The following is a 14,053-nucleotide window of genomic DNA, read 5'->3' on the forward strand; positions in this document are numbered from 1 at the left end:
TGTCAAAGAGGAAATCTGACCCCACAGACCTTTAAAGAACATTCTGAACAATAATGGTGAATGTTCAAATTTCCTGGGGCAGGGTGAAGAATTAGGCACAAACTGTCCCCTTCCCATCAAATTCTGCCATCTGCAGAGGCTTCAATCCCTGTGTGCAGATTTTTTTTGTGTGTGGGGGGGGGGGGTTCTTCCCTTGAAATCAGTGGGACTTCTTTTCAAGGGATCATGCAAAAAACGGAGTTGTAGATCTGTTAACAGACACTTGCTAGAAGTGTATTGCATAAAGCAGCCTGAAGGTCTGCCTTATCTCATACTATCTCGCCTATCCACTAAGATCTTTGCCAGAGGCCGTTCTCCAAATACCATCCCTGGGAGGCATTTACAAAGCAGCTGGACTTCTCTGTGGTGGCTCCCCGGCTTTGGAATGCCCTCCCAAAAGAAATACAATTGGCAATAACTTTGGGTGTGTGTTTTAGCACCAAATTAAAACTTTATTTTGGCCAAAGCATTTTAACATTTTAGAATTTCACAATTTAATTTATTTTTAAACCAAATTGATGATTGTGTTTTGTTGTATTCTACTTGCTGGTTGAATAATTGCTGTTTTTATTTGTCTTCTAATGTGTAATTCTATGGGTTTTAAATTGGGTTCATTTATTTACACATACTACTTGTATCCCGCTTAATATCCAAAAATAACTGGATCACAATGCATATATAACACAATAGAAAACCAATAGAAAAACAGCACAAGAATACAAAATAACAAATAATTTAAAATATTACAAAATGAAGCAGTGTCATAATCTAGTGAGCCTGTTTAAACAAATGTCTTCAAGAGCCATCGGAAGCTCATAACATTTTTTGGCTCTGGAACAACGCATACAAGGGTGCTCCAGAGGGTAGGTGCCACTACCGAGAAGGCCTGCTTGTGCGCTGTTACTGGTGACACTCTACTGGTCCTGGAATGAGCAATGATTATTTGTTTAAACGTTTTTACACTACCCTGAGATCTCTTGAGGATGAAGAGCAATTTATACATTTTAGAAATAAATACATAAATAATAAATTAGATCTTAGAATGCTACCTGCACAGCAGCACTTTGGAAGACGTGATGGAGAATGGATTACATTCAGTGCTGTCCCTTAAAATGTAGTTGGCTGTATATAGACAATTAAAAAGGCCTTCAATTTTGACCCTTAACCATTTATTGGAAAGTAAGTCGAACTGAAATAAAAAGTGCTAAAGAACAGGGAGGGTGCAAACGAGTGAATTCCCTGTATGCTAGCAAAAGTTCTCACACATTGCACTGCATTTCAACATAAGCATTGTAGCCTAAGTCAAGTTGTGGCATGCACTCATTTCTATTCATGACTAATATTCTAGAACTCATTCCTGCCTTATTATTCGCTGGAATTGAATCACATCTGTAAAGGTCTACACCCTATCCTGTAGCCTATAAATAAGAATTGTCTAAACTACTTGGGAGGGGGAGAGACTTTATTTGACCAGTTAAGAAATGGTGCTCTATAAACCCATTGTAGAAAAATGTTTACAGTTAAGCTTTTACTGATCTTGAAAGTCATTACTTCAAAAAGGCTCCAGCAAAAGCTATCCATCTTCATTGTTTCAAGGACTGACAAAAAATATCTTGTTAATAAATAAAAAAGAATAGAGATGGGTCACAGTATAAATAAAATTATGCCTTTTTTGAGCAGAATTGGTTTCTGTTACACCGCAACCCCTATGCATGTTTACTCAGAAGCAAGTTACATGATATTCAATGGAGATATTTCCAGGTATGTGTGTGCAGGACTGAAGCCTTCCTTGTAAAATTACATGGCCAATCTCTGGAGTCTCTTACTTGCATCTTAAAACATACTGGGTTGTATCCAATGGGTCATATACAATGTTAGAGTAGACCCTCTGAAAGTTAGACTAAGTAGGACTTACATTGGATACAATCCATTAATGTCTATTTGCAAGAAGATACATGTATATCAAGCAAAGCTTGTCAAATACTTAAAGGACATTAATCATCTGCCTCTGAACAGATTAACTAATCAAATTTAAATCAGTCTACCATACAGGTGCCATTTTGAGATACTAAAGGCAATGGAAAGTAATTTACAATATCTGGGTCAAGTATTTGGACAAATTATTTTTGTCACTTTTGGGGATAAAACAGCCTCTGATTATTTTTTCAAAAAAAATGCTATTTGGACACTGGACAAAAAATGCTAATATTTTTCAGTGGTGGCAGCAGCGGCTTAACATGATACACATGGCTGTTCCTTTTACTGAAAAAAGAGAGCTTTGCCGTCATTTCAAATAACAGCAGCGCTGCAATAAGCAGCAGCCCAGTGAAGGTCTTCACTGTCAACTGAATGGCTCAATGGGAACTATGCTACATCATGAACATTGGGACAGCCATCTTTTTTCCCTTTTCTTAACCAACAATGCCGTTGGAAATGATAGGATGTCATGGCAACTTCCAAAGGTGAGAAACATATTCCAATCAGTTTGCAGTGTTGACATTTCATGAATCTGTGCGGTATACTGACGTCCAACATCAGCGTATGCCTATTTACTCAAAAGTAAGTCCTACTGGGTTCAACGATTGTGAACTATACACAGAACTGCAGATACAGAATTCTATCGAATATTAGTCTAATGAGTCTACTCTAAGTAGAATTAACATTAGGTACAACCCTTAGTTTTGCCAGGTTTAGGATCAAACTGTAAATATATGATGCAATTTCAAAGGCAGGGAGACTTCTGGAACCTTCTGGCAAATTGTAAAACTGTCTCAGCACATTTTGCAAGTGTAAACAAAACAAGTGTCAATGAATCTCACTTCTTAAAAAAAAAAAACCACCACCACCTGGTTGAATTATTCAAGTTCAAGACAAATTTGCTTAGAAGGGGGGGGAGAGACATTTTGATTTTTCTGAGATCTCCTTTCTTATTTCTTGTTTTGATCAACGGGTGACGTGCAAGTCAATTTCATTTTTATTCATAATATATGTGTCTCCACAGTAAGATTGTAAGGGTTAGAGCTGAACATCAATTCGGGAAGCAAAGGGCTACATTCAGTCACCACATACAAACTTTCTCCTCTCAAATTATCGCTGCTATTGGCAACCGTCTGACTATGGTTGTGTGAATGCAACCCTGGTTCCTGGCTGGGGTTTTTAAATTTTGGGGAATGTGCATGCAGCATCCGTGACTCCTCATACAGCTAAGGTTATCTGCCAATTTGGGCATTTAAAGACAAGAAATCAAATTACCTATGACTAGGGGACCTGGAATCTCCAACTGTTGCCATTACAAACCCAAATGCCCCTTTCCGGAAAAGAGCATCAAGGCACACTGCACAGCATTTGTTCAGTTTTCAGGAGCTCACTCCCTCGCTGCACATCTACCAGCCGCCAATTCAGTAAGTGGGAAGGAGCAACAGTGCAATGACAGAACAAATGCTTCGAATGCAGGAAGTGCCAGGTTCAATCCCTGGCAACTCCAGGTAAAGGAATCAGGTGGTGGGGAAGACCTCTGCAGGAAACCCTGGAGAAATGCTGTCACAGAAAACAATTTTGGACTTGATGGACCCATAACGTGACCTGGTATGAGCCAGCATCCTCCTCCTGAATTAAATGTTAAACAAAAAGGCTGCACAACACTGTGAACATTAAAACCAAAAATTAATAGATTTGCCCTCCTGCCTTTTTAGAAAGCAAAGCAAATCTGGTTTCAGCTACACTACACTCAACATCTAAGGTCCTCCTCCAGGTGCCTACTCCAAGTGAAGATCGGAAGACAGCAATAAGGGCGCGACCCACCCACCCCCAATTATGGAATGATTTCTCTGTTGAGGCCCGCCTAGTACCAAGTCAAGACCTTCCTCTTTTCCCAGGCATTTAGCAGCATGTGATGAGTTTTAACCTATCCACAATTTGTTTTTATGATTTGGCTAACTACTCAAAGTTGTTTTTAGAGTGTTATCTCTGAATGCACTGTCTGTTGTGTGTTTTTAAATTTTGCATATTGTTTTTAACACTTTAATCTTTGAAAACCAACCAGGCAATGGGCGGTAGAGAAATGCAAATGATGATGATGATAATAATAATAGATAGTCTGAGTACTAAGGAATCTTATGGGTTCCTTAGAACTAAGAAACTCATGACAAGCCATTTCCTCCTCCTCTTCCTCCAGATGCAAAGGATGTTTAAGTCTGCATAGCATTACCTGTGGATGAGGCAGGCCATGAAGTTCCGGCGGTAGTGGATTGTGGTGGGCTGCTGCTTTCTAACAATAGGCAGGAACCATTGGCATTGCTCTCTTTCTTAACATACATTTCCGTGGCGCTGGGCAGAGGGATGGGATGGCTGATGCCCAGCTCTTCCTCTTGAGCTTGCTGCCTTCTCAACGCAACCTGGGAATGAGAAGGTGGGACTGCGTTTGCTCTCTATTTCGAACACCAACATCAACAGTAGCAGGAAGAACAACTTAACATCAAAATATGACGGAGAACTCAATAGAACTAATGATAAGAACATGCAAAGGAAATGAAAAGGACACCTCTATGAGAAACCTTTCATAATTTATGATCGCCTAACAAGTTCAGGACTATGATTTAACAACAACAACAGCACTGAAGACAAAGAAAGACTTCTTTTGCTTCAGTGAATCCTGGATTGCACCTGAAATTGGTAACAAATCCAGGCTCTTGAGGAAGAGATTCATATACAGTGCAATAAGAGGTAAAACTAATACTGAAATCCAGGGAATTGGCAAATTATTCTCAGACATCCGTGTGGTTCTTTCACAAGGGTCTATTCGGGAGGCTTATAAACAAACATGATCCAATTCACCTCTTTCAGACTCAAAGCATCTGGCCTATGCCAGGGTGGAGGGGAAGATAGAGAACCCTGGGAAATGCAGCCCTGCAGTAGCAAGAACAAGCAGTACTTGATTTGATATTTTTGCACAGTAGCTTGAAGTTTATTTATTTCTTCAAGTACTGTGTTTTGTACAGCCTTCTGCCCCTGAATCAGGATTGCAGCTCAGATAAAGAACATTTACGCCTTGTTGGGCATTTTTGAGGAAGAGCATAAAGCAATACAAAATAAAGACCGAATATTGCAGCAAGTTTAGCTTTTGCAAGACATTGGTAAAATAGTACTGCAATTTCAATTGAATTTGGTACCAAATGGTTTGGCATACAGCTATTGCTGAGAAGCTAACATACCAACTTAGGCTTCTAAAATAATAAACAAGCCGAGATACAGTTGACAAGATTTGGCACCCTTTTATTTATTTCACGAATGCCACCTGTCATGTATGCACAAAAATAATCATTGGTTCAATTCTCATTGGTAATCGAACTATAGTTGTACCACTGTGTTTTGGTTGCTCTGTTATAGTTATTTTTGTGCTGAAATCTGTAACAGAAAAATGAGAACTATAATAATCTGAAAGCTAAATCCTGGGGGGTGGGGTTGTCCATCAAAGATTGACAATAAAATGTGTTTTTAAAAAGAAGATAAAGAACATTTATCCCATAGGAATCACATTAAAGCCAGGAAGATCCCTCTTGAAAATGTAAGAATTATCCCAACCCACCAGCTTTCTTTAGCTGTAAACTGCCACTGCAATGCAAATGGAGGAATAATCCTGAAGTAGGCCATGCATTAATGCATTAAAAGTAGGCAGATGTAAAGTGTAGTGGTCTCCTCACTCTGAGTTCAGAGTTGCCGCTCCTTTAACAGCACCATGACAGGTATGAAGAAGCAGTGACGAGGCAAACAAGAGGTTGATTTTCAGCCTGTTATGTTTCTGTGAAAGACACAGGAACCCTGCTGGAATAAAACGTGGCAGCTTGACGTGGCTATGAAAATAAACGGAGAGAAAGAAGCTCAGCTGACAAACCAAAGGAGCAGAATGCAACTACGGAGACTGAGGTCAAGGCCGAAGGAAAAAAGATGGATGTAACATGCGAACTTCATGAAGCCATTGTGCATTTTAGCATGTGACGTATAAGGAAGGAGAAAGCATCACCTCATATAAATCTGACAGAAAGGTCCTAAATGTCCACCTGTAAAAGCAGCTGGCTGCGCAAGTGAGGCCATGATCCAAGGGAGCCTAGGTCTTCACAACTACCATGCACTTAAGCAATATAATTCAGCTGCTCTTAGAGCTATAGAATTCTAGGAAATGGTGGTGAAAGGAGGGAGACTTTTTCAGAAACAGGCACTTAAGTCTCATTGCTTCTCCTACTTTCAAACACAATATTCTTGTTATCTTCAGCCAATCTGAAGATCACTTGCATGGACTCCTCTCGCTTGCTTCCCTGTTTTTATCACTTAGCTCTCCCGTAGCCATCTGAAGTAACCTGCAAGGCCCCAGGACAAATGCCAGGATCCCCAGTTTTAAACAGGACACATATGTTGTCAGCAAGATGATTTAAAATGGTAAGCAAAGAGGGCGGGTTGAGGTCTGAAAACACATCTATGACTCTAAGGCTGCAATCTTAAACATGCTTACTAGGGAGTAAGCCCCACTGAATGCTTGTTTCTCAGTAAACATGCATGGATTTCATTGTGAACCCTATCTGTGCTCACCTGGAGTAAATCATGAGTAAACATGCATCGGATCGGCCTTCATAGCTCTACATTGCAAGAACCTTAGTCCGGCCTTACTTAGCCTGGAGCATTCAATGTGTTGGACTACAACTCCCATCATTCTTGCTGGCTGGGGATAATGAGAGTTGTCTTTCAACACATCTGGAGGGCTTGGGAAAGCCTGCATTAGTCCTTATCCTTTCATTTATTTTGTAAATTTTCTACAGGCCTGTGGGTCTTGTAGCCTGTGAATCTTAACGGAACACATTGGGGCTGTTCACATGACATGCCAGCGTACCGAGGATCATGTAACTCACGGTGAGGTTGCAGCATGTGCGGCTGCCACCCTGAATATGCAACCCACGCTTAGGGGTTGTCATATCATGTGACCCTGACGTACATGGGTTATATGAGGGTTAAAGAACCGTCACATAACCTATGGTCTGTTTTAGAGTTATGACAGGATTTGCAAGACATGACAACTACCAAGTGGCAGTTGTATATTCAACTTGACGCCTGCAGCACGAGCTGCGGCATGCGCCCAAATCCATTCAATACCTGTACTCAAGCAGGGCACCAGATGCAAACTGTATACTGCCAATATTACAAAAGGCTTGAGCTTAAAACAACTTTACAAATGTCTTCCCAAAGTGTGGGTTTTAACAGGATGTATTTTGAATCCCGAACAAGCCATATATTGAAGCACTGGCAGCCAAAGGCAACAAGGAACTAAGAGCAGGCCAGTGAGCTGGCTAGCAGAGAAGAAACAGACCGTTCTGTTCCATACCAACTCTCTACACCTAGCATAAAAACCATGCAAGCTTGCCCTGCAGACATGCAGCAGGCTGCTAAGTAGGACAGAGCTGCCTGTCCTTCCTTGCTGAACTCCCAGCAGGCCAGTCACTTTTCTCCTGGGCTTCTTTTCAAGCCTGTCCCAATCCCAGAACAGTTAAAAGGAGTGCTTTTGGTTCTGATCCAGCCATGACTTGCAAACCCTTGCCTTTGAACTTACAATTGCAAAGGAATGCCTTAAGAAAAAACATGACTGCTTTAAGTGGAATGGGTTTTGCATTCACTGCTATCCCCACAGAGGCAGATCCACATTGCAACAGAAAAGTTTTGAGATATTTTCTCGGTATTTTAAAAGATGCACTTCTACTGGCAATCTGTTGCTGACTTACTGCCAGCACATGCTAATTGGGACTTGCATTTGACCAGAAATAAGATCAGTGTAAAATTGACATGACAATCCTGCCGTTTCCTTTGGGACGCTTAAAAGAAACAGTACGGTTCCAGACCAGAATGATCTGCTGGAGAGAGTACCCTTCTGAAAAATAGAATTTCTTCATATTCCCTTACTCAATGCAAGGAAATATGAGATGGTCACTATTTTTCTTCTTTCTTAACAAGGGAGCAAAGCAAAGAGAAACAGCAGTAATGTAGTACCTACTGAGGTAGAAGAGCAACTGTATAGAGATGAACATGCCATGCTGCTTACTCAGAAGTCCTAGTGGAGCTTACTCCCAGGTATGTGTATATAGGACTACAGCGAAGGTAGTTAAAAACTGAAGAACAGCTAGTAGTAAATTAACATTGTTTGGAAAGGTAGGTACAAATGCACATTGTGCTTACTTTCTGTGTCAGAAACCAGCAAGCAACTCAATCAGTTAAGCTGAAGAAGTAGTGGCTAAAGTGTTGGACTGGGAGTCAGGAGATTTATTTATTTATATTTATTTATTACATTTATATACCACCCCATAGCCGAAGCTCTCTGGGTGGTTTACAAAAGTTAAAAACAGTAAACATTAAAAAAAGTATACAAAATAAAAAACATAAAAACAACAGTACAAAAACAACAGTATCCATTTAAAAACAAACAAAACAAAACAAACAAACAAGATCCGGGTTCTAGTCCCCACTCAGTCATGGAAACCTACTGGGTGACTTTGGGCCACTCACAGACTCTCAGCCCAACCCACCTCACAGGGTTCTTGTGGAAAGGATAAAATGGAGAGGAGGATTATGTACGTCGCCCTGGGTTCCTTGGGGGGGGAAATGCAGTAAATAAATAAATGCAATAAATAAATAAATAAAGTTGCGGACTACAATCCAGTTAGTACAGAATAGCCCTTTTGAAATGAGAAGAACCTATTCATATAGATCTATTGTGACAATTGCCTTTCCAAGAATTCAGAAATGGCATATATGTATCCATCAATAAAAATCCTAAAACACTCATGTTTTAAAAATTGTTCATAATTACTAGTAAGAGCGTAAAATCAAGTGTAAGTCCTACTTAATGGAAACTCACTGAAAGTGAATAGAATTTAAGTTAGTCATGACTAACTTACGGTAAGTCCCATTCATTTTAATGTTGGTTTTTACCTACAAAGATGAAACATAAGGTTAATAGGAAAGGAAACCTGTTGCATTTTAAAAAATCTCTGCTTTATTGAGATATGAATAAGGGTTATTTGTTATCTGGTGATTGAAACTCTTGATATATTAGCCTGTAAAATCTGGAACTTTGAAATTTTTTGTTACAAATCATTTGTAAACAATTTTGCACCACATCAATTCAAATAATATTCTGAACAGAAAAAGGGGAGGACTGAATTAATTTAATCACCACTTTATAATGTGGAATTAAAAAGCCAGCTATGTATTGACCAGTTTGCAACTTAACATTTTAAGCTGTTATTTTGCACACTAATTATTTCACACATTGAGTATTAAAAGATGATAGAACTTGGGCCTGTTCGCACATTAACAACGATCTATTTGTTCTAAAAAATGTAAATATTTTTGTGCATCTATAACTATTAAAGCCAAGCTGGTTGCAAGAATCTCAAATCCTGAAGTGTCTCTTGAATAAAATAAAGCTGACATTTGGGATGTTTTCATGTTTATTCGAATTCAATTGTTTTCATCCTTCAAAATGACATTTCCCATTTGAATTAAGTCACATTAAGTCATATTTGTACTATACAAACCATATATACTACTTCTAGAAGGTGAAAGGCAAAATCTTCCCTAGGCCCAGTGTCATAATTGAGTTTAATTATTTCCTCCACATCATCCCCTTTCTACTTTTAGATTTAAAATGTGTACATTTAGGATGTGATCCTAAGCAAATTTAGACAGAAAAATGTCCTACAGCCAGTCTAGGAGTTGTAGGGCTTTTTTTGCACAGGATTACACCCTTAACTTTAATAAATAAAATTCTCCCCCCCCCCCGCATCACCAGTAGTGACAGGAAAATAAAGAGGACCCATTAGTTGTTGAATGTTAGTCTACAAAAAGGACACATTCCTCAAAATCCTGATGAATATACAAAGGCGGAAGGAAATGAGGGAAGAAGATAGAAATTACATGGTAGTTATCATTTTAATTTCACACACACACACACAACCAAAAGAAACCTGATTTGCACATCTTTGTGTTTTTTAAAAGTGTTACAATGCATATGCAGACTTCCTCAATCTTAAAACTTTCACTACTTTTTAAAAGAAATCTTCAACAAAAATGTGCAAACTAGTTCCTCCACCCTCCCTCTGGGGTGGAGTGGTGGTGTTTTAGTTAACATGATATCCAATGGGGCTTACTCCCCGGTAAAGTAGCATTGATTGCCGCCTTAGGCTGCAATCCTATATACACTTACAGGGAAATAAAGTCCCATTGAGCATAATGGGGTTCACTTCTGAGTAGATAGGCACATGGCTGCACTGTTGGTAATTTCTCATTGAATCCTTAATTTTACAAGCCGAAACATCCCCTTAAGAGGGTTAATAAAGAACTCAGCAGACAGGTTCTTCAGTATTAAAGACAAGGGCGCATGAAAGGTGTGCAAAGGAGCCGTCGGTTACTGGCTGCCAAGTAACCGACGCAAGCTCAAGGTGGTGGAGATGAACCTGCCACGAGTTTCGAACAAGGACCATCGCGCGGGAACCAGGCGCCGCTGCATCTAGTCGTTCCCCCACCGGGCCACTATGTGTGGCTTGCTTCCACTAGCGCTGCTCACCTGGGCGGCCATCACCCGTTGCCTCTCGGCGATCAAGCTGCATTTCTTACACTGGCAATCTCTCCACGCGCAGAAGCGCTTGTGCCCTTTCAGCGCCGAGGAGAAGCCATGGTTCCGACAGCGCGCACACTTAGGGAGCCGGGGAGATTTTTTCCCCGAGGTAGCGGCGGTACCGCTACTCCCAGCAGGACTCTGGCTCAGGGCCCCCGCGTTGCTTCCAGCTCCTGCCAGCCCGGCGGATTTCCCAAAAGTGCCCATTTTACCCCCCGGGCCTTGATGCTCCGAGGAAGCCGAAGGCTTGTTGAAAGACGACTCGTTGGGCATCGCGTCCCTCGGATCGGGTGACCCGATCGGGCAATGGGGGTTCGAATTTGCTAAGCGGGGGGAAAGGCAGCAGACCAGGGGGTGCGGGTAGCTGCCTTAATGGTCAAGCAGTGCTGATTTCGACTTTTCAGGAACGGGACGGGGTTGCCCCTGCTGCCCTCGGCCTGGAAGCGCTTGCTCGGGTTTGCTCACACTGCCGCGGCTACACGCAAAAGTCCGGCCCGACAGCCGGCGCTTTGCAAAAGGAGCCCCACGGGGGAGGCTTGCAGAACTTGCTACTTCTGGCGAACGGCGCCACAAAGTTCCCGGGGGGCAGGACTGGACGCCAGGCCGAGCCAGGCTCCGCCCCCCACGTGCAAGGCCGAGCCCGCGGCCAGAGCCCCCTGCTCCTGAGCGGTGGGTGTTCTCCGGAGGAGGGAAGCCCACCTGAAGGCCGCCGGGGCTTCCTCGCGGGGGAGCGGGCATGCAGAACCGTGGCAGCCGGCGCTCAGCCACCCTTTGCACGAGGGGGCTGCAAAAGGGAAAGGCCTCGTGCACTGCTGCAAAGCCCTTTACAGCAAGCTGAGGCTTAAGGGAGGACGGAGGGAAAAAAGAAAGGCCGGTTGACCCGCCTTCCTCCTTTTCCGCTCGTATGGTCGCGGTGGGCGAGGGAGAGAAATCCGACTCCTTTTTCGCCCCTGCACCCACTCCCTTGGCAGCCAGTAACCGACGGCTCCTTTGCACACCTTTCATGTCACACACTCCCGGGGAACTTTTCTGCGACCTCCATGCTAGCCACATTGACCTGGGAGGAAGCCCCACTGAACTCAATAGACGTCCGAGCTGATATGCAGAAGGCTGGGCTGAAACAAGATTCTGTTCCATTCAGAATCTTATGGCTCTCAACGGTCTGCTCCGTCCTTTCAGCTTTAGCATTAATGGTGCTGGAAAGGCGGCTGCAGTTGAGAGCGAGAAAACACCAGACCGGTCTCAGACACATCAACAACTGCCACCACATTGCCAGGGGGCGGTCGCCAAGTCAGCTTTAAATCAGTTTGGCTGCAACCAAAGGTTCCTCCTTGTTTGGGATCAGTTGGCCCGGTGTCTTGTGGACATGGCCTGATTTGAAGTCGACCCCTCCTGCAACAACTGTAATCGCTTTCTGTACAGGACAGTCATCGTACTCCTAAGTCCTATTGTCACCTCTAGTCGAGTAGTTGTGTTTTTTTTAAATAATAATAATAATAATAATAATAATAATAATAATAATAATAATAATACCTGATTATTAGAGACAAACGTGTGATGCGTAGACAAACAGTAATCTTTCCAACTGCCTTTAATTCTCTTGTTAGAGGTGGGAGAAGGTTTTTCCTGTCTCCAGCTTATGAATCAACTGTACCTTCACTGCACAGTGAAATAATTGTCTGGAAAGGAAGAATGTCTTTTAGCTTCTAACTTCTTTTTAGAAAACATCTTGTGAATATGGTTAATGTAGCGTGGAACAAGAAACAACCATTTTTAATTTGAATAATAATTCCTCGGTATGTGGCTATTTAATTCAAATGGTCTGAGGGATGCACACTGTCCTGTTCCAGTGAAAAGATGCAGATATTAAGGTTGCATATTATCAACTTCTGATTGTCATTTCTTGTTATAGAAACCTCCTTCTGGGAAAGAGGCTTCTCCCACGCTAGAAAATGGTGAGTATGGTAGAGGAATGGGGAAAGTTAACGTTTCAACATGCATAATATGTGTCACTGTGACATGGTTACAGATGCAGGAAATGCAAAACACAATTTAAGTGTTCCATTTGAAATAGACCTGCATTCAAACAGAAACCAGAAGTTGGGAGGATTTTATTTTATTTTATTGCTTCTAATGTAAGGTTGGAGACACACACAACACAGTTTCCCCACCCCTAGAGAATCAAAAGAGGTTTGAAAGAAGGATTGCTTTTGGTGCTGTCATCCTGCTTTTGCCTCTGGATAATAGGTTTTGCAGGTTTTTATATTGCTTTAAAAACATGTAAAACCCGTTTCACCAAAGGTGACTGTGAGACCAAAGAAATCTGTCTATAGGACAAGAAGCAAAACCTGTCCCCAAACATCTTCTAAAGTTAAGAACTTCAGGAAGAGTCATGCTGGATTGGGCCAAAGACCTATCTAGTGTCGCACCCTGTTTTGACGTGGTAAAGCAGGTGCCACAAGCAGGACATGCCACAAGCATCCTCCAGCTCATGGTCCTCAGCAACTAGTATTCAGAGGCATACTGCCTTTGATACTGGAGGTAATATCATGACTAGTAGCCATTGATACCAAAAACAAGAAAATCTTTAATAAACCCAGTGCATTTTGGAAAGAGATTTCCTACCTTAAGGGCCGCTTATCTTTTTCTATGTATATCTGCTATCTTGTTGGTTCTCTAGTAGCCACTGATAAGCTTTATCCTCCATTTGTCTAACCCCAATTAAAGCCATCAAGTTGCTGGTCATCACATCATCTTGTGATTTCAAATTCTATAGTTTAATTATGTGCCATATTAATAAGTGCTTCCTTTTATATGTCAGAATCTCACACCATTCAGCTTCATTGGCTGACCCTGGGTTCCCCACACCATGTGTTCTCCCCCTTACTCCCTTTTTTCTGAAGTAAACGTAACCTTTCCTCATAGGGACTTGCTCCAGCCCCTTGATCGTTTTGGCTGCTTTTTTCTACACTTTTCCAGCTCTAAAATATCCTTATTGAAGTGCTATGACCAGAACTGCACACAGTATGTCAAATGTGGCACACCATGGATTTATATCAGAGCATTGGTATGATGTTAGCAGTTTTATGTTCAATTCCTTTCTTAATGATCCACAACGCAGAATATGCCTTTTTCACAGTACCCTGTGTAGCTATGTTGAACTATACACCACAACTCAAAGATCCCTGTTTAGTCAGTCACTGCCAGCTCAGATCCCATTAGAGTATATATAAACATACGTTGTTGTTGTTTGTCATCATTTTACACATTAACACATTGAACCACATTTGCCATTTCAATGTCCATTTCCCAAGTCTGGAGAGATCCATTGGAAGCTCTTCACAATCCCTTTCTGTTCTA

The 14,053-nt window shown here is 41.7% G+C and overlaps 1 protein-coding gene across 2 annotated transcripts in view; it reads right to left on the reverse strand.

The window, feature by feature from the left end:
* DMRT1 (doublesex and mab-3 related transcription factor 1) overlaps positions 1-10,966 on the reverse strand; it is a 69,806-nt gene extending 58,840 nt beyond the window's left edge. For both annotated transcript variants that reach the window (XM_063128559.1, XM_063128558.1), the window contains exons 1-2: positions 10,643-10,966; positions 4,247-4,433 (exon numbers count right to left, since the gene is read on the reverse strand). In XM_063128559.1, the coding sequence (XP_062984629.1) occupies positions 4,247-4,433; positions 10,643-10,966 (511 nt within the window). The remainder of the gene's footprint in view (positions 1-4,246; positions 4,434-10,642) is intronic.
* Between the last annotated feature and the right edge of the window lie 3,087 nt (positions 10,967-14,053).

The sequence above is a fragment of the Elgaria multicarinata genome, chromosome 6, assembly GCF_023053635.1.
Source record: "Elgaria multicarinata webbii isolate HBS135686 ecotype San Diego chromosome 6, rElgMul1.1.pri, whole genome shotgun sequence".
Taxonomy (NCBI): domain Eukaryota; kingdom Metazoa; phylum Chordata; class Lepidosauria; order Squamata; family Anguidae; genus Elgaria; species Elgaria multicarinata.